The sequence below is a fragment of the Aotus nancymaae genome, unplaced genomic scaffold (genome assembly GCF_030222135.1).
Source record: "Aotus nancymaae isolate 86718 unplaced genomic scaffold, 86718_ANA_hifiasm-v0.15.2.pri h1tg000058l, whole genome shotgun sequence".
Lineage (NCBI taxonomy): Eukaryota > Metazoa > Chordata > Mammalia > Primates > Aotidae > Aotus > Aotus nancymaae.
The window spans coordinates 27,091,743-27,118,024 of NW_026988472.1; the positions used below are offsets into that span (position 1 = coordinate 27,091,743).

The following is a 26,282-nucleotide window of genomic DNA, read 5'->3' on the forward strand; positions in this document are numbered from 1 at the left end:
GACCATCAGACTCACAGCAGATCTCTCAGCAGAAACTCTGCAAGCTAGAAGGGAGTAGAGGCCAATATTCAGCATACTTAAATAAAAGAACTTTCAATCCAGAATTTCATATCCGGCCAAACTAAGCTTCAGAAGTGAAGGAGCAATTGCTGAGAGATTTTGTTGCTACAAGACCTGCCTTACAGGAGCTACTGAAGGAAGTACTAAACAGGGAAAGGAGCAACCAGTACCAGCCACTGAAAAAACGTACCAAATGGTAAATAATAATGATGCAATGAAGGAGCCACGTCAATTAACAGGCAAAGCAAGCCAGTAACAAAATGGCAGGATCAAATTCAAACATAACAATATTAACATTGAATGTAAATAGCCTAAATGCCCAAATCAAAAGACACAGACTGGCAAACTGGATAAAAAGTCAAGACCCATGGGTGTGCTGTATTCAGAAGGCCCATCTTACCTGCAAAGACTCACATAGACTCAAAATAAAGGGATGGAAGAAGATTTACTAAGCAAATGGAGAGCAAAAATAAGCAGGGGTAGCAATCCTAGTCTGTGATAAAATGGACTTTAAACCAACAAAGATCAAAAGAGACAAAGAATGGCATTATATAATGGTAAAAGGATCAATGCAACAAGAACAGCTAACTATCCTAAATATATATGCACCCTTGATAAAAAGTCAAGACCCATGGGTGTGCTGTATTCAGAAGGCCCATCTTACCTGCAAAGACTCACATAGACTCAAAATAAAGGGATGGAAGAAGATTTACTAAGCAAATGGAGAGCAAAAATAAGCAGGGGTAGCAATCCTAGTCTGTGATAAAATGGACTTTAAACCAACAAAGATCAAAAGAGACAAAGAATGGCATTATATAATGGTAAAAGGATCAATGCAACAAGAACAGCTAACTATCCTAAATATATATGCACCCTTGATAAAAAGTCAAGACCCATGGGTGTGCTGTATTCAGGAGGCCCATCTTACCTGCAAAGACTCACATAGACTCAAAATAAAGGGATGGAAGAAGATTTACTAAGCAAATGGAGAGCAAAAATAAGCAGGGGTAGCAATCCTAGTCTGTGATAAAATGGACTTTAAACCAACAAAGATCAAAAGAGACAAAGAATGGCATTATATGATGGTAAAAGGATCAATGCAACAAGAACAGCTAACTATCCTAAATATATATGCACCCTATGCAGGAGCACCCAGATACATAAAGCAAGTTCTTAACGATCTACAAAGACACTTAGACTTCTGCACAATAATAGTGGGAGACTTTAACACTCCACTGACAATATTGGACAGATCAACAAGACAGAAAGTCAACAAGAATATCCAAGACTTGAACACAGATTTGGACCCAGTGGACCTAATAGACATTCACAGTACACTCCACCCCAAATCTAGAGAATACATATTCTTCTCAGCACCACATTGCACTTACTCCAAAATTGACCACATAATTGGAAGTAAATCACTCCTCTGCAAATGCAAAATAATGGAAATAATAACAAACAGTCTCTCAGACCACAGCACAATCAAATTAGAACTCAGGATTAAGAAAAGCAATCAAAACCATACAATCACATGGAAACTGAACAACTTGCTCCTGAATGATGAATGGATAAACAGTGAAATGAAGGCAGAAATAAAAATGTTCTTTGAAACCAACAAGAATGAAGACACAACATACCACATCCTATGGGACACATTTAAAGCAGTGTCTAGAGGGAAATTTATAGCAGTAAATGCCCACATGAGAAACAAGAAAAGATCTAAAATTGACACCCTATCATAAAAATTGAAAGAGCTAGAGAAGCCAGATTAAAAAAACTCAAAAGCAAGCAGAAGACAAAAAATAACTAAGATCAGAGCAGAACTGAAGGAGATAGAGACACAGAAAACCCTTCAAAAATCAATAAATCCAGGAGCTGTTTTTTTGAAAAGATCAACAAAATACACCACTAGCTAGACTAATACAAAAGAAAAGAGAGAAGAATAGAATAGATGCAATAAAAAACAATCAAGGGGAGATCACCACGGATTCCTCAGAAATACAAACTACCATCAGAGATTACTACAAATAACTCTATGCACATAAACCAGTAAATCTGGAAGAAATGGATAGATTCCTGGACACTTGCACACTCCCAAGACTAAGCCAAGAAAAAGTTGAAATCCTGAATAGACCAATAATAAGGTCTGAAGTTGAGGCAGCAATTAATAGCCTACCGACCAAAAAAAGTCCAGGTCCAAAACCTGGCAGAGTCACAACTGAAATGAAAACTACAGGCCAGTATCCATAATTCACATTGATGCAAAAATCTTCAATAAAATACTGGCAAACTGAATCCAACAGCACATCAAAAAGCTTATCCAACACAATCAAGTAGGCTTCATAATGGGGATGCAAGGCTGGTTCAACATACGCAAATCTATAAATGTAATCTGCCACATAAACAGAGCCAAAGACAAAAACCACATGATTATCTCAATAGATGCAGACAAGGCCTTTGATAAAAGCCAACAGCCCTTTATGCTAAAAACTCTCAATAAACTAGGTATTGATGAAATGTATATCTCAAAACAATAAAAGCTATTTATGACAAACCCACAGCCAATATCATACTGAATGGGCAAAAATTAGAAGCATTCCCTTTAAAAACTGGCACTAGACAAGGATGCCCTCTCTCACTACTCCTATTCAATATAGTATTGGAAGTTCTAGCTAGAGAAATCAGGCAAGAAAAAGAAATAAAGGGCATTCTATTAGGAAAAGAAGAAGTCAAATTGTCCCTACTTGCAGATCACATGATCATATATTTAGAAGACCTCATTGCCTCAGTCCAAAACCTCCTTAAGCTGGTCAGCAAAGACTCAGGTTACAAAATCAATGTGCAGAAATCACAAGCATTCCTATACACCAATAACAGACAAACAGAGAGCCAAATCATGAGCAAAGTCCCATTTAAAATTGCCACAAACAGAATAAAATACCTAGGAATACAACTAACAAAGGAGGTAAAAGATTTCTTAAAGGAGAACTACAAACCGCTCCTCAAGGAAATAAGAGAGGACACAAACAGATGGAAAAACACTCCATGCTCACTGTTAGAAAGAATCAATATTCTGAAAATGGCCATACTGCCCAAAGTAATTTATAGATTCAATGCTATCCACATCAAGCTACCATTGTCCTTTTTCACAGAACTGGAAAAAAGCACTTTAAACTTCATATGGAACCAAAAGAGAGCCCACATAGCCAAGACAATCCTAAGGAAAAAGAACAAAGCTGGAGGCATCATGCTACCTGACTTCAAACTATACTACAAGGCTACAGTAATCAAAACAGCATGGTACTGGTACCAAAACAGAGATACAGACCAATGGAACAAAGCAGAGACCTCAGAAGCAACGCCACACACCTACAACCATCTGATCTTTGACAAACCGGACAAAAAAAGCAATGGGGAAAGGATTCCCTGTTTAATAAATGGTGTTGGGAAAACTGGCTAGCCATATGCGGGAAGCTGAAACTGGACTCCTTCCTTACACCTTATACAAAAATTAACTCCAGATGGATTAAAGATTTAAACATAAGACCTAACACCATAAAAACGCTAGAAGAAAACCTAGGCAAAACCATTCAGGACATAGGCATAGGCAAGGATTTCATGACTAAAACACCAAAAGCAATGGCAACAAAAGCCAAAATAGACAAATGGGATCTAATTAAACTTAAGAGCTTCTGCACAGCAAAAGAAATAATCATTAGAGTAAACCATCAACCAACAGAACAGGAAAAAATTTTTGCAATCATCTACCCATCAGACAAAGGGCTGATATCCAGAATCTACAAAGAACTAAAGCAGATTTACAGGAAAAAAACCAAACCAACCCATTCAAAAGTGGGCGAAGGATATGAACAGATACTTTACAAAAGAAGACAAATATGTGGCCAACAAACATATGAAAAAATGCTCATTATCACTGGTCGTTAGAGAAATGCAAATCAAAACCACATTGAGATACCATCTCAGGCCAGTTAGAATGGTGATCATTAAAAAATCTGGAGACAACAGATGCTGGAGAGGATGTGGAGAAATAGGAACACTTTTACACTGTTGGTGGGAGTGTAAATTAGTTCAACCATTGTGGAAGACAGTGTGGCAATTCATCAAGGATCTAGAAATAGAAATTCCATTTGACCCACCAATCCCATTACTGGGTATATAGCCAAAGGATTATAAATTGTTCTATTATAAAGACACATGCACATGTATGTTCGTTGTGGCACTGCTTACAATAGCAAAGACCTGGAACCAACCCAAATGCACATCAATGATAGACTGGTTAAAGAAAATGTGGCACATATACACCATGGAATACTATGCAGCCATAAAAAATGATGAGTTCGTGTCCTTTGTAGACACACGGATGAACCTAGAAACCATCATTCTCAGCAAACTGACACAAGAATAGAAAACCAAACACTGCATATTTTCACTTATAGGCAGGTGATGAACAATGGGAACACTTGGTCACAGGGAAGGGAACAACACAGGGATAGGTGAGGGGGTAGAGGGGAGGGATGGGAGGTAGGGGGGTGGGGGGGGAGGGATAACACTGGGAGAAATGCCTGATGTACTGATGTACGCAATGGTGGGGGGTGGGGGGGGACGGAGACAGCAAACCACCGCGGCATGTTTGTACCTATGCAACAATCCTGCAGGATGCAGGACATGCACATGTACCCCAGAGCCCAAATGCAATAATAATAATAATAAATGCTAAATGTCTAAATGTATTGAAATGCTTCTAAAAGTAAAACATTTAGCACTTATTTGCAGATGGGTAATGTTAAATATCCCATTTATTATTACTACCACTTGTCTGAATAAATCCTACAATAAGCATTAAGCAAATCGGTAAACAAAGAAATAACACTTCAAGTGATGAATGCCAATATAAAGCACGTTTAAACTGTTCTGTCAAGAGACAATCCTGGAAATGCTAGCTGTGTTTCTTTGCTTTTCTGCAATAATCTGAATACATAAATTCAAATTGCAGCTTATAAAACTTCAAATCGAGGCTTTTGAAATTTCAGAAAACACATGCACTTGGAAAAGCAGATTATAACAAGGTCCCGGTAGGATTTTGTCACCATCTTTTTTATATTTCAAAGTATTAAAAAAAAATCTAGATAAGAAATGACTACCAAATGTTTTCATATTTAAAAGATGGTGTATTTTTTTAAAAAAAATAAATCACTGGAAAAAAGGTTTCACAAACATTGTGTAAAAAGAAAGATAGCAAAAAGCTTAGCCAAAGCTTTTACTATTTAAGTGATGATTTACGCTGAGAGTTCTTAAAAGTTTTCTAAATTAGTATATGGTTAATATCCATAAAATCATATGCAAGATGTTGTCTTTCAAATTGATCCTGAAGGTTAATTACAAAATGTACTTAATTATTTATAGTGCACCATTGAGTCTCAGATACTCTGTTTCCAAAAACACTGTAAATATAGAAAATTTAGCAGAATTATATTGGAAAGACAGTAATGTCTGACCTGCCCGGACCCTCATAACTTGGACCCCAAGGCGCGACCGAATTAGACCAGATGAAAGAGGAGTTCAGGCTTTATTGGAGAGTCTCCGGGCGGACTGGACTCGTAACGGGGGAAGAGTCAGCAGTCTCGCACCGGCTTTCTTTGTTTGGCGGTTTTTATAGGGGTAGAAGGATTGGGGGGAGTGGGAGAGCTGATTTGGCAGGTGGCAATGAGTCAGGTTGGCTGTCGGGGGGGATGTCTGCCGGGCAGGGAGCTTGTCGGGCTGGAAGTTACTGGAGAGCTGATGGGGCGGATGGTGATTGGTTCAGTTGGTTGCCCGGCCGGAAGGCTGCTGGAATCAGGCCGAGCCAAGGCGGTAGACAGAGTGAGATAAGGGACTGGGCAGGGGGGATGTTTGCCGGGAATCGGGCTGAGCCAAGGCGGCAGACAGAGTGAGATAAGGGACCCTCCTTGCGAGGGAGGAGGGGCTTTCCTCATCCGGAAGTTAGGCACTTTCCATGTGGCGGGGGGGGGGGGGGGGGGGGTGCCCAAAGGTCCTCCACCAGACAAGTAATTCTTCACAAATTAACTTGTTGATATAATGCAATTCCATTTAAACCTTCAGTGAGAATTATTTTATGATTTGACCAAATGATACATTACATAAATTAGAATAACTAAAGTGGGAATGTGGGTTAACCTACCAGAAATTAAACATTTTAAAGCTGCAATGATTGACATAGTGCATTACTGTCACAAAAATCTACAGTAGATTAACAAGCAGAAACTTAAAATATAGTGAAGAAAGCACCATAAATCAATTCAGAAGAGATGGTGCTGGGGTAAAAAATACGAATTTCTGAAAAACTCTTCAAAGTTAGAAGCAACACTATACAAATTTAAGATGGTTTTCTTTTTTTAACAAATGAATAAGTAAGGATCAAGAATAAGTGAGAATATCTGAACAATGGTAAAATGTCCACAATTTTAAGAATACTATCAATGAACATAATATCAAAGAAATAAACTGTTAAATTTTATTTAGAAAAAAATATAAAAGGCAAAAAGGAACCTGGAAACATATTCTCAATAAATCTGTGTTTAAGATAATATGAAAAGAGCTCTTAAAAATAAGAAAACAGGAAAAATGAGCAACAGACATTGCAGATAATTGACAGTAGAAACTAAATAAGTAACAAACATGCACACACATACAACATTTTCAACTTTCCTATTAATAAAGTACTTAAAATATCTATGGCATGCTTTTTACTTGTTTTATCAGATATATAAATTGTAATGCTCAGTAGTGGTGAAAGTGTAGTGAGACAAGTATTTTCTAACTGTTGGTGGTAGTTTATGAGTGTTTTGAGTGCCAGCCTTGACAGAAATTCAACAATGTGTATCTAAATCCTTAGGATTCCCATTGTTAACTTTTCATTCTTGTTCCAGCAGATATGTGATCCAAAATGTATAAACGAATGTGTTTATTGTAGGGTTATTCATTATAATAAAAAATGAAAGCAAACAAAATTCCTAATAACACAATAATGGTGAAATATAGGGTACCCATATATATTTTATTACTAGGATCTTAAAAATCAATTTTTCAAAGAGTAATTAATGACCTACAGAGATATAGTAGAATAATAAATGAAGACAATTCACATATAATGTTTATAGAGTTTGATCTTAGTAATATGTCTAAATCTCAACTATAATGAATAAGTACATATCTCTTTGCTGAATAGTCTTGATAGGAAAAAATACACAAGTAAATAAATTGAGACATATTTGAGGAGAGGGGAGTATTTGATTTAGAATTTTCTAAACTTGAGGTTGATTATTATTATTTTTTGGTTTGATATTATTTTTTCCTGCTCTTTAAATTTTTGTTTGTTTGGGGGGCTTGGGGTGTTCTTTTCCTTAAAATTTTCTGTTTCTAGATGAAAGTTGAAAATGTTTAAAAGCCTTTCCAGTGTGTCTAGGTTTTTCAAATGTAATCAGATTTTAGCAAGATTTGACTTAACTAAAAGTATTCAGAACGCTGTGCAAAATCATCTGGAGTCAAATAGTAATGGAGGCAATAATTTGCAGCGTAGTAAAGAGAGAGAAAAAGATGAGACATACCCTCAAAATCTAGACCCAAGGAATTAAATCAGCTTGAAATATTTAAACAAATAAAGGATGCCTACACTAGAAGTTTTCTTCCACAATTGAGTCTAAGGTCGGAATCTGAGGTGAAATGGTGCTATTCCACGTTCTAAAACAAGCTGCCAGCAATCCAGACAAACCACTTCCCCATAGGAAAGCAAAATTGGTATTACCTCTATTCCCGGCAATTTCCAACCTCCTCTGTACTCCATGTCCCAGCAAAGATTAGGAAGACTGATGCTCTGCCCAGCAAGGTGGTAGTCCAACAACAGTCTGCCAGCAGAGGCATTACTGAACTGTTGTGGGCTCTGCTCTGCTGCTGTGTAAACTTCCTGTTAGAACTGCCTCGGTAATGGTGGTCTGCCTCAGTAATGGCGGACTGCCTCGGTAATGGTGGACTGCCTCAGTAAAGGCAGACTGCCTCGGTAGTGGCAGACTGCCTCAGTAATGGCTGATGCCCTTCCCCCCACCGAGCTGGACTGTCCTGGGTCCAGCTGCGCTTGCTGCAAAACTCTCAATCCAGAGCGTTTCAGGCTGGTTTTTGTGAGGGGTGGGACCCGCTGAGCCAGATCACCTAGCTCCCTATTTTAGCCCCCTTTTTCTCAGTTGAATGGGCAGCTCTGTATCCCAGGCATTCCGGGCAACTGTTGAAACAGCCACCCGGATTTGTGCGAGTTTTTGTAGGGAGACCTGCAGCGCCAGCTGAAGCAGCCATGCTGGAAACTTGTGGCACTTTTCATTCCGGGAATCTCCTGTTCTGTGGGCAGTAAAAACTCGTTTGGAAATGTGGTGATCACTCACCCTCTGCATTCTTCTCTCTGGGAACTGCACTCCAGAGCTGTTCCTATTTTGCCATTTTGGATCTCCCTATTCATATATTTTCTTAGGTGATATGTCTACTAAAATCTTTTACACATTTTTAATTAGCTTCTAACTATTGAGCTGTATAAATTCTTTGCACTATCTGTATATAAATCCTTGATCAAATAAATGATTTGCAAATATTAAAAAAAAAAAAAAAAGACTGACATAGGAAGGGGTAGTAAGCTTTGTGGGGAGTGCAGTTTTTGTGGTAAGAGACAGTTCCTTCCCTTCACTGCTTTCATCTCTCTGACGTCAAAAGAAGCAGAGACTTTGAGAGAATCAATGAGATTAAGTATGTAGACTCCAAGAAGGAAAAAGCATCCTCTCGCTTCACTGAATGTTTGGAATCTGAAGAACACCTTCACAGGTCTGTGTAGCTTTTGGAGAGGCTAGAAGAGCACCGTAGGTATTCCTTTGGCTTAGAGTGGAAGAAAAGGAGGAACCGTAAATTTAGCCATACATAAGAAATCGACAAAAGGCCAGGAAACTGAGTTATTCCTATTTTCAATTTTAAAAAGAGAATTGTCAGTGATTAAACTTCATAAAATGAAGCAAGAATGGACTCAGAAAATAGCAAACATGAAATGTTAATTATTAGTTCAAAAGTTAGTTTACCGTGTTTTCTCTGCCAACTGATTGCTAATGACTTAAGTCCTTATTTCCAGCTTTCCTCTCTCCCTAATCTCTAGATCTCTTGATTTTTTAAACTAGTACTCTCCCCAAAATGTATGAGACAACAAAATATACTCTCAGCTGAACTAAATAGCATTCATCTTCCCAGCCAGATAAGGTAGAAGTACTCCTAGATCAGATGTTATATTCAGGATAAGTTAAAAACAGACTCTGACCCCAATGGCCCAGGAATGAACCAGGATTAACCATTTATTATCTGTATGACCATGGGAAAAAATACTAAGCTTCATTTTGTGCTATCTGTAAGTGATGAGATAATAGTACACATCTAATTGTAGTGTTGTGAGGATTTGATAGCTAAGTTCCCGCCGTGTCTTAAGTACTCGTAATTGTTAACTACTAATACTGACCACTCATTCTCCATCAGCAAATCCTACTGAGTATCCTTCTACATTGTAAACTTTTCCTGTCATCTCTTTTTTCCTTGCTACAACTTCATGCATTGGACCTTCATTACTTTATTGCCTGGCAGATTGTGATAGTCTATTGAATGATTTCTGTCTCTTGTCTTATCACACTTACCCAGCATCATCCCCCACAGAGTAGCCGGAGTGAGCTTTTGATGAAACAAATATTTTATACTAAAAGCCTTTAAGTAATTCATCTAGTTCATTACATAAAGTTTAAAACAGTAAGCAACATTCTAGGTGCTTCTTAACCCAGATTCTGACCACCTCACTGGCTTCATCTTCTATCCCTTCCTCCATAAATCTCAAATAATTTGCTAAACCGTAATATCAAATAAACTAGTTTGTACATGGATGGGAGGCATCAAAATATTTTTATTGGAAAAAATTCATATAATAAAACACTAATGCCAACGGAAATTGAAGCCAAAACATTATCAATTCTATTAGTGGAAAATAAACTCAAGCATCAGGTAAGTAATGCCATAATAAAATTCAGATAACAGTTATCTGTCATTACATTAAGACTTAAAACAAGAATCCTGAAACAACCAACAACCTGGTAGTAGCCACAAGAGCCTGTCTCTATGGGAGGTTCTGCAAACTAACCAAATTCCATCTATTCTAAGCTGCACATTTTACAACATTAACATCACTGAAATAAGGGCAAGCTTTCCTCTTTTCCTGTTGGTCAGGACACACATGGCTTAGAAGAAAATGACAGAGACAGTAATTAGAGCCCCCTTAGGAAATGCTAGGAGGGCAGGTGCAGTGGCTCACGTCTGTAATCTCAACACTTTAGAAGGCTGAGGTGGGAGGATCATTTGAGCCTAGAAGTTTGAGACCAGCCTGAACCAGGCAACAAAGTGGGACCCCATAGCTAATAAAAAACAAAACAAAACAAAAATAACAACAACAACAAAATAACAACAAAAAGTTTAGTTGGTTGTGGTTGTGTGTGCATCTGTAGTACCAGCTACTGGGGAGGCTGAGCTGGGGGCATCACTTGAACTGGGAGGTTGAGGCTGCTTGTAAGCTATGAAGGTGTCACTGTATACGCCAGCCTGGGCAACGGAAGGAGACCCTGTCTCCAAAACAAACAAACAAAAAAGAAATGCTACATCATTTACTCTCTTAATGCCACAGAGGATGATATGGTGTGGGAAAAGACAGACACCTGTGACTCTGAAGGGACAAATGATACAGGAAATTCAGCCTCTAAATGTGAAGGTGTTTTAGAAACATCTCAACCAAATTTTTTCATTTATATTTTACTTTTCATGCATATGAAAGAGGGACCTTTGGCAAAACTAACAATAAATCTAAAAGAACAAGAGTAATAGCAAAATAAAACTTCTAAGTGATAAGTGTCATAGTTTAATCAGCAGCATTCTTCTCCACTTCTCCATCCTCTACCTCACTCGTACTTAAAATGATGGTACTCTATGGCCTGCATCTGAAGAGGTCTTTAATTTGGTGAAATACTGTAGTGCATGTTCGTGATTAAATGAAACAATGTTTCACAATCAATATTTCAAAGAATTGGAAAGGTGATTTTATTTCAAAATAACTAAAAGAGAGGACTTGCGATGTTCCTCACACAAAGAAATAATAAATGCCTAAGGTGATGGATACCTTAATTACCCTGATTTTATTGTTACACTTTGTATGCTTGTATTAAAGTATATTGTTTATAAAATATAAATATATAAAAATATAAAATATAAATATTGTATTTATATTGTTTTATATTGTATTAAAGTTTATTGTTACACTTTGTATGCTTGTATTGTGTATATTTTTGTACCCCATAAATATACACAACTATTATGTATCATAATTTAAAAAGAAATATTTTTAAAAATTAAAAGTAGAACAGAAATTCATGCAAGATTAAAAAGAATGCTGGGATACATTATTAATTCACTCAACAATTATTTATCCTGTGCCAGGAATTGTTTCAGGAGCAAGAATTGCAGCAGTAAACAAAACACACAAAAATCCTTGCCCTCAGGAAGCTTCATTTCATGTGTGAGATAGATAACACAACAAATAAATAACAAAATTGATAAAATATGCTAATTTTAAGAACTAAAGAGAAAGATCAGAGAGAAAAAATAGAAATTTGGCAGGGAGATGCAATTTTAACTAGGGTCGTTAAGGAAGGCTTGCAGGAGGTGAGGGAGCCAACCATGTTTGATATTTCAAGGAAGGACTTTCTAGGCATAAAGAAGAGCAGGTGCAATGGCTCAGAAACAGGAACCCATCTAGTGTATTAGCGGAACAGAGCCAAGGGTGCCAGTGACTATCAGTAAGGATAGAAGCAAGTAAAAGTAGATGGGAATGTGGTCGAGAGATAGAAAGAGGGAATCATCAGGTCTTATAGATCAGTGCTATTCAATAAAAAAATTAGATGAATCACAGATATAATCGAATTTTTCTAGTTGCCACATTAAATGGTAGAAGAAGACAGGTGTAATTAATATTAATCTATTTTATTTAAATCAATATATTAAAAATATTATGATTTCAACCTGTATGTGATATATGCAATATTAATGTGATATATATTATGTTTTAAATAATTTTAAATAGACTATTTTTAGAGCAATTCTGCGTTCACAGCAAAACTGAGCAGCAGGTAAAGAGATCTTTTTTGTATACAAAGTGTTTGAAATCTGGTGTATATTTCACACTTACAGCTCATCTCAATTTGTACTAGTCACATTTCAAGTGCTCAGTAGCCACGTATGATAGTGCCTACCATCTTGAACAGCACAAATCTGGACCTTTGTAGAACAATATAATGACTTTGGCTTTTGTGGTGAGTGAATTAGAAGTGCATGGAAGAGTTTTGAGTGTAGGGATGGCACAATCTGACTTGGGTGTTCAACAGATACCTCTTGCTCCTGTGTTAAGCATGTACAGACTGTAATTGGATTATTTGTAATACAAAGGATAAATGTTTGAGGGGATGGATACCCCATTCTCTATAAATGCTTATTTCACATTGCATGCCTGTATCAAAACATCTCATGTACCCTACAAATACACATACCTACTATGTCCCCACAAAAATAAAAACAATAAAACATACATATTTGTAAAATAAGTGAATAAATGTATACATGAATTTAAAAGACAATAAACAGAGGGAAGAATGTAACTTTACATTTTCTGAAACAGACTTTCAACAAGCTCTTATGAAATATAACAACTGAAGATAGACAAGCAGAAGTCCAATAACCAGATTCTGATTTAGAGAATGATTGTAACTGTAGTTCTTTCAAGGCTGTCTTTAAACAGGCTGCCTCTTATTCCTGCAACATGCTGATCTATCGTCATGCTTCAAGACTCAGATCATTATCTTCTCTGGGATATCTCCCAAGCACTGCCCCAGAAATAACTTCTCCTCCTACAATACTTAATCATAATCCTTGGCTTACATGCTTGCTTCTTCTCATTGACTATAAAATCCTCAAGACAAGGTATATAACACATACATCTTTAATCCTAATGCCCAGTAGAGTTCTTGGAAGATAGTAAGCTTTCAATACACATTTGTTAATAGGAAGCAAAACAATTTTTAGCTAATCATTCAAAAAATGGAATTATCACAAATGTCCATCGAAAGTACTATATTTACGCAATTAAATGCTATACAGCCAGGTGAATGAACAAACTAAAATCATATGCATCGTGGATTATTATAAAGATAATTTTGAATGAAAAAGGCAAGACACAAAGGAGTATAAGCCATATGATTCCACTTTCATAATAATCAGTGCAGGCAAAACAAAGTCAAAGTTGACTGTAAAGGGGTAAGAGGAGATTTCTGGGATTCTGATAATATTCTATTTCCTTCTCTGGTTGTACAGTGTGTCCAATTTTTAAAACACCATTGAGCTATACAGTTAAATTGTGCACTGTCCTGTACATATATTATACTTAAAAGCTTCCACGGAAGATATACATAGTTTCTAAAAGACAACAAAACAAAACATTTTAAATTATTTTAAGCACAAACAATTTTGTTCAGCTGTCTTACAATTCAATATATAAGAATAAATGTATGGCTAATTAGCATGGAGTATATGCATTTTCATAATTAAAACTTCCACGAGTACAACATATGTTAAGAAGTATTTTAAATCAGTTTTTCTCTTTCCTCAAATAAGGCTGTGAGTCATAATTTGGAAAACAGTTCAGCATGTAATAATTTGGTGTTTTTATTTTAAACCAAGCTGAAGCCACACAGAACAGAACTGCTCCACTGAGCCCTATCCAAATCCTTGACCCACAGAATCAGGAGCAGATAAAATGGTTGCTACTTAAACAAAACAGAAACCTTGTTTATATTTTTGTCCCATAATTTTCAATAAGTATACTTTAATTAAACATTTTAAAACCTGCAACTTTAGATTATATACTTCTTTTAGGTGGTTTTCAACCAGGGATAATTTTGTCCCCACCCCCCCAAACCCCCCAGCATATTTGGCAATGCCTTGAAACGTTTCTTGTTGTCTCTGCTCAAAGGTAAGGCATTGCTACTGTTATTCAGTGTGTACAACAGGCCAGGGATACTGCTAAATACCCTACAATGCGCAGGATAACCTCTCACGGGAAAGAATTATCCAAACTTAAATGTTAGCAATGCTAAAGTTGAGAAACCTTGCTCTGATATAATGACATAATGTTGGATTGATTGATTGATTGATTGATTGGAGGTGGAGTCTTGCTCCGTTGCCCAGGCTGGAATTCAGTGGCATCATCTCGGCTCACTGCAGCCTCTGCCTTCCAGATTCAAGTGATTCTCCTGCCTCAGCCTCCACAGTAGCTGGGATTACAGGCGCCTGCCAATGAGCCTGACTAATTTTCATATTTTTAGTAGAGATGGGGTTTTACCATATTTGCCAGGCTGGTTGCGAACTCCTGACCTTAAGTGATTGGCCCACATCGGCCTCCCAAAGTGCTAGGATTACAGGCATGAGCCACTGCGCCCTGCTAGGAATTTTTACATCAGAATTTTTCTTGATCAACTTTAATCTCTTATCATTTAGAGATTCTTGAAGTATTGAAATTCCCTTGTTCAAAGTGAATGAATTTTCTTAAATTATGTATTGTTAGCATCTTTTAAATTGCTTATTTTTAAATTGTTTGCCATGCTTGTTTTCCAATTTGCAGTAAAAAATATTTTGAGAAATATGTTGTTTATAACAATTTTATTCTTCTTTCTCCAGGCTAGAAGAACAAAAGAATATCTTGTCAGAATTTCAAAGAGATTTAAATGAATTTGTTTTATGGTTGGAGGAAGCAGATAACATTGCTAGTATCCCACCTGAACCTGGAAATGAGCAGCAACTGAAAGAAAAGCTTGAGCAAGTCAAGGTAATTTTACTTTCTCAAATTCCCCAGGTCCTACTTGTATAAAGAAGTATATGAATCTATGTTTTAATTTAATCATTGGTTTTCTGCCCATTGGGTTATTTATAGTTCCTTGCTAAAGTGTTTTTCTCACTTTATTTTGTCTTAACCCTGCAGTTCTGAACCAGTGCACATATGAACATATGTATGTCTGTATATATATATATATATATATACACACACACACACACACATATATATTTATACATATGTATAAATATATATACATATATATACACATATATATTTATGTGTGTGTGTGTGTGTGTGTATATTCCTCAAATAAGGTTAGGAGATATATATATATATATATATATCTCAAATAAGGTACATACACACACACATACATATAAATATATATATACACATACACACATATCTAAAGGTACATAATGCACAGTTTTTTCTTAAAAAGTGATTTGAATTTAATTTTAGATTTATTTGAGAACTTTACAACTTCAAATAATTTAAAAAACTGATTAGATTGTGGAATCATAAAATCTAAATCTAAATGGGAATCATTTTTTAATCTGTCCTGGTCTACATACCTGGAGATTTGAGAATCGTCTTTAAAAAGAAGAATCCCTTTTCTTAGGGAAGATCTGAATTGCTAAATCAATCTCTCTACTTCAGCCTCTAATTAAAGGCATTATATTCCCCTGAAGCAATGTTTCATTTTAGCTTATTTGTCTAGGGGTGTGGGACGTGGTGTTGGTTCACATTCTGTTTGGTTGAATAGACATCCAGCTTATTCCACTGGCTTTTCATGCCTTCTACTGTGATGTCTGCTTATTACTGATTACTTCCCTTGGCCGACTGACATGCTCTGATTGTACAGTTGGATTAACTTTCATGGTTTTAGTTTTAGGAAAGCAACTCTTTTGGATCTATTTCATTTTAATTGTTGAACAGAAGATGAAAGGGGAAGAGAAATTAATGTTTAATCATTCAGTTATGTGCCAAGCATTAGATATATTTACATTCACTATTTTATTTAATCTTTGTATCAAACTTTGAAAATGGTTGCTATTATCATCGTTTTACAAGGTCACATAATCAAAAAGAAATGAAATTGCCCCTTTATCAATGATTCAGTTGGTTTACACATGTAGAGTCCATTTTCAAACATTTATTTCTATGAAACAAGAAATTTACTCCTGAACAAGAGATAAAGCATAAAAATAATATATGACTCAATTCAAATTAAAACAAATATGGAGCACTGACAATACAGCAGATGTTTTACTAGGTATTTGATATTCAAAAAAAAAAAGAAAAGAATGGGAATAATTTGAAGATGGTTATACCCTAGAACAATGAACTCAGTCTATGCTTGGAAATTTATCTTTCCTAAATGTATTGAGTGTCATATATAGTAATATAATTGATAATTCATTTGAGACATATTTAGTGGCATTTTCTTATTAATTAATACACATGATTGTATTTTCTCCTGAAAGAATCTAGATCAGGGCTGTCAAATAGAATTTTTGATATGATGAAAATGTTCTGCATTATCCATTTTTGTAACAACTAGCCATTTGTGTCTTTTGAATGCCTGAAGAGTTGGTAGTGTGACTGAGGAACTTGAGATTTTATTTTTGTGAATTTTGATGAAACATTAATAGTGTTGGATGGTGAATGGGTACTGTAGCAGACACTGCAACTCTAGATGACAAAAATAAATAAAATACAGTTGTTAATATCATGGTGGTTTTGGATGTCTTGGGAAAGAGCATACACTATGTGATGCTGGATGAGTAAGAGAAATTTAGGGAAATGGGGTAAAAAATGACAATTCCAGAATAAAACTACCCAAATATGAATCACAGCTTTGTTGCTTGCTAGATTTGTGTCCTGGGAGCTGTTATTTAATCTCTTGTCTCAATTTCCTGCCAGATATAGGTGACGGGGGGATGGAGGCAGCAGACTACATTGTCATGTATGTACCTATGCAACAATCCTGCATGTTCTGCACAGATACCCAAGAGCCTAAAGTGCAATAAAACGTGTATATATATATACACACACACACACACACACACACACACACACATATATGTATGTAAATAAAACCAAACCAAAAAAATAAAATGAAGATAATAGGATCTACCTGATATAATTATTATAACATGAACATAAACTAAGATAATAAATGTGAAAAGTTAGCACAGTACCCGGCACTGTGCATATTGAGAGTAAATACTCTCAAAGTCAGTTACCTCTTAAGATGATAATGCAATTTCTTTCTCAGTAGCATGCTATGTTATGCTCTGGCATTCTATAATACCCAAGAGGCTGATGAATTTATTCACATTGTTCTATTTCTGATAGAGATATGTTTTCAGACGCTAACTTTATTTGGAGGATTGCTTTACCACCTTACATTTTTCTCTTAAAAAATTATGAGGGATAATATGATCTCTTTTTGTTCTACAAAGGTTTATCTACTGGGGAGTGAATATTTCAATTAATCACCTCTGTGCTCTGATAGAAAACTGTTGGTATTTGAGGTACCACTAGGCCCTCAGTGAAGTCGCTTCATTTTGATAGACTAATCAATAGAAGTGAAGACAAGGTAGTTGGAATTGTGCTGTAATTCATTTTAAATGTTGCATTTGTCTGTTTCAGTTACTGGTGGAAGAATTGCCCCTGCGCCAGGGAATTCTAAAACAATTAAATGAAACTGGAGGACCTGTGCTTGTAAGTGCTCCCATAAGCCCAGAAGAGCAAGATAAACTTGAAAATAAGCTCAAGCAGACAAATCTCCAGTGGATAAAGGTTAGAAATTAACCATCTCTTCTGTCACATGTGTTAAATGTTGCAAGTGTTTGTGTTTATTTTGTTTCCTGGGTGCTTCACTGGTAGGGGAGGAGGCTGTATGTGGTTTTTTTTTTTTAATTGCATTTTAGGTTTTGGGGTACATGTGAAGAACATGCAAGATTGTTGCATAGGTACAGATGTGGCAGTGTGATTTGGTGCCTTCCTCCCCTTCACCTGTATCTGGCATTTCTCCCCATGCTATCTCTCCCCAATTCCCCCCCCGCTGCTGTCCCTCCCCTATTTCCCCTCAACAGACCGCGTTTTCCTTGGCTGTATGTTTGGTTGTGGCTAGAAAAAATGATGATGGTGAAGGGCTTTACATTAATGACCAAATGCCAAAATGTACACCACAATTGTTTTGCATAAATTATTCTGCAGAAGTAGACTGAAGAAATGATGAGGTATTTAATTCAGTGACCAGGTATATATTGACAGTGTTTAAGCTAAAAGGATGTGGTCTAGTTCTGGTTGAACAAATATCATAAATCAAAGTTAAATATTCACACCTATAGTGTAGACTTAATAATTAATGTATGCTAACATTCTCCTCAAGTTTGTTTATTTACTTACCTACTTATTTATTAACTTGTGATTTTTCATCTTTCTACCTTGAATACTATATAAATCTAATATTAATATTATTTATTAAATGAATGCTTATTTATTTTATATAAAGCAAGTAGTGCATATGAATTTATAATAAAAAGCAACATCAATTGATGCAGCACTATTTATTCAAAGATAATCATTTCCCCACTGTATTGTCATGGCATCTTTGTCATAAATCAAATGAACCTGTATGTATAAATCTGCTTCTGGATTCTCTATCCTCTTCCATTTGATTAAATCTGTACTTTAACAGTACCTCACTGGCCTAATTACAACCTTTTTTTAAAACAATTCTACTGAGCTATAATTCACATACCATGAAACTCACCCATTTAAAGTGGAAAATTCAATGGTATTGGAATATTACTTTTTTAAGGTGTAATAAAATATTTAACATAAAAATCTTGTCATTTCAATCATTTTGTGTGTACAATTCAGTGGCACTTATTACAACCATCACCGCAGTTTATCTCCAAATTTTTTATTACTCCAACCAGACACTTTGTAATCATTAAGCAATAGTTACCCTTTCTCCGTCTTCCCATCCTCTAGTAGACTCTCAACTACTTTCTATTTAAATGAATTTGCCTACTCTAGATCTTTTATATAATTCAATTATATGTTTATCATTTTGTGTCTGCTTTACTTGGCATAATATTTTCAAGTTTCATCTATGTTGTAGCATGTGTCAGAACTTCATTCCTTTTTATGACTGAGTAATATTCCATTGTATATATATATGCATTTTATTTACACATTTTGGATCTGGTTGTGTAAATCAGCCAACTTTGTTCTTCCTGTTCAAGATTGCCCTGGCTACTTTTGGTTCTTTGAATAAATATTAGAACCATGTTGTCTATTTTTACATAAATCCTGCCAGGATATTGATTGAAATTTTGAATTTGGAGATCAGTTAAAATCTTTACAATACCGAGTCATCTAATTTGTGAACATTTTGAATTATGTCAGGTTATTTATCATATTTTTAAAATTGATGATGCTGACATTCTTATAATAGATCATTTACATGACATAAAATATTTAGGAACTAAAGTAAGTACGAATTTTATGACATTAAAATCAAAATGTATGCTTAAGTCTCTGTAATTCAAGCAAGTAGTCATTTTTTTAAAAATCCCTTTTTGGTTTCTTCCTTTAATGATTTTGAAACATTTGTGTAAAGATATATGTATGTAACAAACCTGTACATTCTGCACTCTGCACATGTACCCCAGAACTTAAAGTATAATAAATTTTAAAAAATATAGACTTTTATGTATGGAGGGAAGGTGGTATCCCTGCAATTAAATTTTATAGCTACAAAACAATACAAATGAAATAATCCCTCATAAAAAGAGAACAAGGAGGAAGGATACCCAAAATGTTCTACAATATCCCCGAACATCTTATCACAAAAGGAAAAACAAAAATTATAATTGTAGGAAATATGAGAGAACTATCTAAAATATACAATAGCAGTTTTGTGGATTGTGAGTCAAGGTTTTATGTGTTCTGCAACAGAACAAAAAGTCAAATTTTTATGCTAGAAAATTAATACTAAGATTATGAACACCATCATGTAAAGACTTATATTGCTACATAATCAATAGTACCTTTTCCTATGCCAAAATCATAATTTTAATGCAATGTCTTTGCCATTAAATGCCACAGGATTTGGAATTTTATTCATTAGTCATATTAAAATCATTCAATCATTTTTTCTCCATCCACAGGCCTCTGTATCCCTGTCAGTTTAGATTTAGAGATACAAAGCAAATGATCAGTGCCAGATTTAGGTAAATATACAAGTTTTTTTAAAAGTAAAGAAAAATGGCTTTTAACACTGGCAGACAGTCTTCATCTTCATTAAACCTGAAGCTCTTACTTATTACAGGAGGGTAGACATAAAGGGGACCCCCTCCTTTTATTTTCCAGCCTTGTTCTTCATCCAGAGGCTAAAGTGGGTGATATAATTGGAACTAGTGGGTCATAGTTACTGGGACATGAATATGTCAATTCCTTAGCACACAGTTTCTCCAAATAGATCCTAATATCATAATCAGTTGGCAGGTGCCTTTCTCCACAGATAACGCTAATATGCTGCATTCTGCATATTGAGCCAACTGACCACTTACTTTTGTACCTTTAAAGTTCATTGCTGAAGAGAGAAAACAGTGGGTGAAGATAATATAGCTATTTCTTTAACGGAGTGGTGGACCATATAATGAGTTCATTGCAAGTGTATTACCTTGCTTTGGCCTGGGTAGCTTCTCTTTAAGCAGAAATGGAAAGGGTTGCTTTAAACTGAATATGGTCATTAGCTTATATTTATGGGTACCTTCATGCTATGAAGGTTCATGAAGTGATATCCTCATTCTTGTCTAATATATAACTACATAACTTAACCTTTTACAGTCTTTAACAATAATACCGAGCCACGAAGTGGGGATGTTGTTAAAGCTAGCCTCTGTGTTTCTCTCTGAGCATCTCATTCTATGATCTTCAAATACATTCCTGACTCAGTTGCTTTTAATATTTATCACTCTTCATATTTCTTTGTATTTTCTCTGAAAATTTATGTGTGTAGAAGGCTCTCTCACCATCATTATCACTCTCTTCTAAGTTTCTCACTCTTTTATGCTAATTTCCATCTATGAATTGACATTGTACTATGTTTATTATGAATCTACTTTTCTATATGCATGTTTGCCACTTTTTCTGCCCCAGTAGTTTATGTAACACATTCTTTTCTACTCTTTCCCTGACCCCTTTTATTCCAGTTTCATCTCTTTTCATGTCTTTTTAATTTTGTGTCCCCTTTCCTCATTCTTTATTGGTCTTTGTACATGTAGTAGATGGGTATTTTTTAACTATCCCTTTATTTAAAACCAAAATATGCTTTATCATTCTTTACCTTTGAATCATATTGTATGCTTCGTTAATTTAAAAAGTGAAAAGATGGACCATTCATTTTGCAGGCTCAGGATTATTTAGGTAGAAGGAGCCTCATGAAAGTAAATCATCTTCACATCTTCTAGATTAGAACATTGAGTCCTAGAAAGGTTATGTGACTTATTTGAGACCATGTAGCTCTCTATTTAAATATAAAAGTGATTCCAAAATAAAGAGTGGGGTTTTGAACCTTTTGGTGATGCTCAAGTGATTTTTATGTGGATAATATCCTAGAAAAAAAGAAAAAATGTGGAATCTCATTTCATTACATTGCTCCTTTAAATATAAAAATGTGGATTTATTTTCTTTTAAAAACCTATATGAGTTTTTGCTTTGCTTTTTGCCCTTTGGAGAACTAGATGCTATTTTTTGAAATTACTTTCTAGAACCTTCACTACTGTGGAACATTTATGATTGTGTAGTAGAGAAAAACATGTGTTTTTTCATAATTAGTTATAATCCTACTTTTTTAAATGTCAAGTAATTTTCCATGTAGTGTATGTTATGCATTCCTATTAGTTTTAATGAATGTATTTTTATTTTGTTGAATAAATTTAAAATTTTCATCATATTTTACGTGTAAACAGTAATTTACTATCTATACGTAAAATACCATTGACAAGTAAAATACACTGTTTACATGTAAATAGTGAATTACTATTAATTTGTTACTGCCCAGACAGTATAAAATGGTGCACATAAAGAAAAAAGCATTTTGGGAAACAGTTAAGAAATTTTTCTGGAAAGTGAATTTTAGTTAAGTGCATCTTTAAAAATCTTATTCACTTTACCTAGGAAAAAGGTAGGTTTACAAATGTAACATATATCACAAAGCTTTAATATGGGAACAATTTTTGTAATATTGATAATAGTATGGGTATTATTTTCAAAATAAATGGCAAAAAATTATGAAACTAAAAATATAGTGCAACTCTTAGGACAAACTATCTTCCACAACATACAGTTGGCTGTTATCTAAATTGCCAGAAATCTAGTTCATTTTGTGTTAACCTCTAATCACGTTGCTTCTAAATATGTATCTGAGGAGTAAACACGTTAGATTTATTTTCATTTGTATAAAGTAAATAAATGTTTAGTCTTTTTCTAGACATGTTTGCTATGTAATGACAGTCATTATTAGTCATCAGTATAAATTTGAATAGCAAAAAGGAGAATATTAAATAAAGCTAGAGCTTGGCTTTCCTACTCCTTGCTCAAAAATGGACACTTTGTCCAATCAGTTTCCTGTCACAAGATGATGATTGGTAGATTGTTGTAATAGTTGCCATTCAGTCCTGCCCTTAATGTGATTTTTTTTCAACCAAGAATAGAATCTTCACTGGTGTTCTTACCATATTGACTGGTGTTTATGGAACCCTGAAAAAAATGCTGTAAATAGGAATGATAATAGTCATTATAGGAAATCATTTCTCTAGCTGGTCCCCTTCATAGCAGGGACCACATAGTTTCACTGACGCTTTTGTGTGCTCATGATTTTCTCCCTTAAAGTGTATTTGTAACACAGTTCACATAGTGTTTAATTTTATAAATCTGTGAGCTAAAATGCTATTATATAAGAAAACGGTGTTCACCTGTTTATTGGGCATATAGTCTGATAGTTCCTAGAAAGCCATTTTCTTGGATGTTTTCTTTATGTAAGTTCCGGGAAATCCATTATTTGGATGTTTTCTTTATGTAGTTAGTAATTACAACAAAGCTGTTATACATTCATTAAATTATTTATTCAACAGCTATCTAATGAAAGACTACTGTGTGCCACATTCTGTTCTAAGCATATCATAATCACTTCCCACCCTTGCCTTATTTAAAGGACATGCATAATTTTATAGTGCCTGGCATTATAAATATTCATAATTCTAATTTATAGTTGCTAAATAGTTTGAGGCTGATGGTTGGGGGAAGGGAGTAGTAATTTAAAGTTTATAACATAAGCATCCTTGACTTTGCCTCCTATAATTCCACACTGACATGAGGTTTATTACTAGGTTGTGTGTCATGAGTACATCTCAATTTGCTCTGACAGTTCTGGTTTTTGCCTGTTATCCTATCATAATTTTTAATAGCTCCCTCTTTCATTGTCATGAGTATTCCACTTTAGAAGATAAAATATATAGAGAGGGTCACCCTAGTTATGAGAACAAACATCAGGCTTTTAGTGCTAGGCTTGGCCCAGTGCTCAATAACTATTATTATCATTATTGCTTTTGTTTTTATCAGCAGCAGCATCGTCCTTGTCATCATCATCTACCCTCTTAATACTTTAGTTAAGCTGAGAATTTCAGCCTATCCAAGAAACCTGATTTTCATTATTACAAAATTAATAACACTTCAATGACAATAAATATATAACAAGATGTGATATTTAACTTTCCAGATTATTGAAATGCTATGCTATATATGGAAAACTCTTTCTAACCATGTTTTTCCTTTACTCTCAAATCACAATCGTCAACATAGAGGAAGACTTCTATGACCAAATTTGTGGGGTTTTTTCCCCACACATCGAATAGCAGACACTAGCTGGGTGTCATCTAATTCCATCCTCACACTATCTACCAAGAGATAGTGTCAGATCCCATAGATTGAGGGCTCAGTCCCCAGGACTGCCTCCTCCGCCCTCACACACCAGTCTCAAATCCAGGTGTCTGGAACTTCTGACCCATGGGCTTCAGGTTGAGGTTCCCATGACCCCCTCTTTGGGTTCAATTAATTTGCTGGAGCAGCTCACAGAACTCCAGAAAACGCTTACTTTCACCTATTTATGATAAAGGATATTGCAATGGACACAGATGAAGAGATGCCTAGGGTGAGGTATGGTAGATGGGGGAAGGAGGGAAAAGGGCATGAACCTTTCATGCCCTCCCTGAGTGCACCACCCTCTAGGAATTCCCACATATTCAGCTACCCAGAAGCTCAATGGACTGTGTCCTCTTTGTTTTTTATGGAAGATTCTTGACATCAGCATTCCTTCCCCCAGGGTATATGATGGGACCCTCTAATAGAAGGGTATTAAGACCTATAATCTGAAAGGTGGGGGAACATTAGCATGAAAGGAGAGCAGGAGGTCAGAGGCCTGCCCCTGAAACCCAACACACCCAACAATATCACAAAAGACTGTAACAAGGGCTATGGGTGTTATGAGCCAGGAATCTGGATAGAAACCAATATGTACCATGATACCACATAGGCCATGCCAAGAATATGGATCAGACACCTAACAAACAAGAAAAAAGTAAACAGGAGTGGTGAGGAGGGAATTTACTCTAGGCATTAATGATGAGATTATGGATTATGGATTCCACCTGCTACCAGCTATGTACCCTAATACCTACTCTGTCCACACCTCAATGATAACATCCATAAAATTCAGAGACTAATAGAGGACACCTCCCCAGGTTGTGGTGAAAATTCAATGAGGTGGTACATGGGAAATATGTAACACAGTATCTGGCATGTTGTAATTCCTCAAAAAATGTGAATTTGAAAACAGTAGGAGTAATACAAAAATAGAAGGATGCAAAGACCAAGTACAAAATTATCTCTGATTCTCACCTTCTCCAAATTCTCCAAAGTCTCACCTTCTTAATCAAACAGTCATAAATATGGCTCATGGAGAGAAAGCTGAACTATGTGCTACTATTATGAATGCAACAGGTGAAGGAGAGGAGAGTTAGAGGCGGCAAGACAATGAAATGGCTCTCGTGGAAGGCACAGAGGGTTTTCAGCCAGTGCTCTCCCATGCCACTGATATCATTATTTTCATTTTCTATGACCAACTAGCATTTCAGCTAAAATGTGTTGGAAAATGATAGATTTTTCTCCTCACGTTGTCTAACAAGCCCAACAAATCCAGCATTGTTTTCAAACACCAGCATTTTCACTTTTAAAGTATGAACATAATTCAGATTACCTTTTAATTCTGAACATCATGTTTATCAATCGATTGGCCCGACTTTAACCCAGAAATCCAAGCAGAAAGCAGTTAAACTTTCACACTGTTTCCCCATCCCTTCCCCCCACCTTTATTTTTGATATCATCTTCCTCCATTTTGGCAAAGTGATGAAAAACCATTTGTAGAAAGTAACGTTGAAGCCAGATAAGTTTCTATTAGGAAACCTCACCAAATACAAGACAATTTATTCATTTCGATATAATATTTTTAAAAATGTAAACAAAAATCCAGCATAAATTGTGAAGCACTGATACTTGTGCAACAACTCATTTCCATATTGAAACTTTATCTTTGCTACTATATACATACTGAGGATGTATATCAAGCATGTACATTTATCACTTAAGTATGCTGTGCCCTAGATTTTATTAAAAAGCTAATTTTCAACTAAAAACAGATTCAAATATTCTTGGCAGTCTCTCCTCCCTGTTCATGATGAATCTAAAATGAATAAGAGTATAAATGATGATGAAAGGAGAAAGGAGGAAAAAAATTTCTTAACTCTGGGCCTTCAGTGTAACATTTTTAAGTAAGTCCTTTATCAGCACAAAGGTGTTTGCCTAGAGCAATGAATTCTAGAAAGGAGAAGAAATGATATAATAAAAAGGGATTTTGCTCATGCAAAATGTTTTTCTTTCCTTTTGTTTCTGCAGTGCCTTTACTTATTTAGCACCAACCCCGAGACTAGAGAGTGTTTCCTTCTTTTTAATAATTTAATAATCGTGAAATGATATTAAATGGAAGCTTTCATATGCCAACTCCTTAAACTGAGGTCGAATAAGGAACAAAGATGAAAGGCCATATTTAAGAACACATATTGTAAA

At 35.4% G+C, this 26,282-nt stretch overlaps 1 protein-coding gene across 12 annotated transcripts in view; it reads left to right on the top strand.

Annotated features, from left to right (window-relative positions):
- The window catches only part of DMD (dystrophin), a 2,277,745-nt gene that overhangs the window by 1,432,532 nt on the left and 818,931 nt on the right, over positions 1-26,282 (top strand). For all 12 annotated transcript variants that reach the window (XM_064364425.1, XM_064364424.1, XM_064364427.1 and 9 more), the window contains 2 exons: positions 14,917-15,064; positions 17,732-17,881. In XM_064364425.1, coding sequence (XP_064220495.1) covers positions 14,917-15,064; positions 17,732-17,881 — 298 coding nt within the window. The remainder of the gene's footprint in view (positions 1-14,916; positions 15,065-17,731; positions 17,882-26,282) is intronic.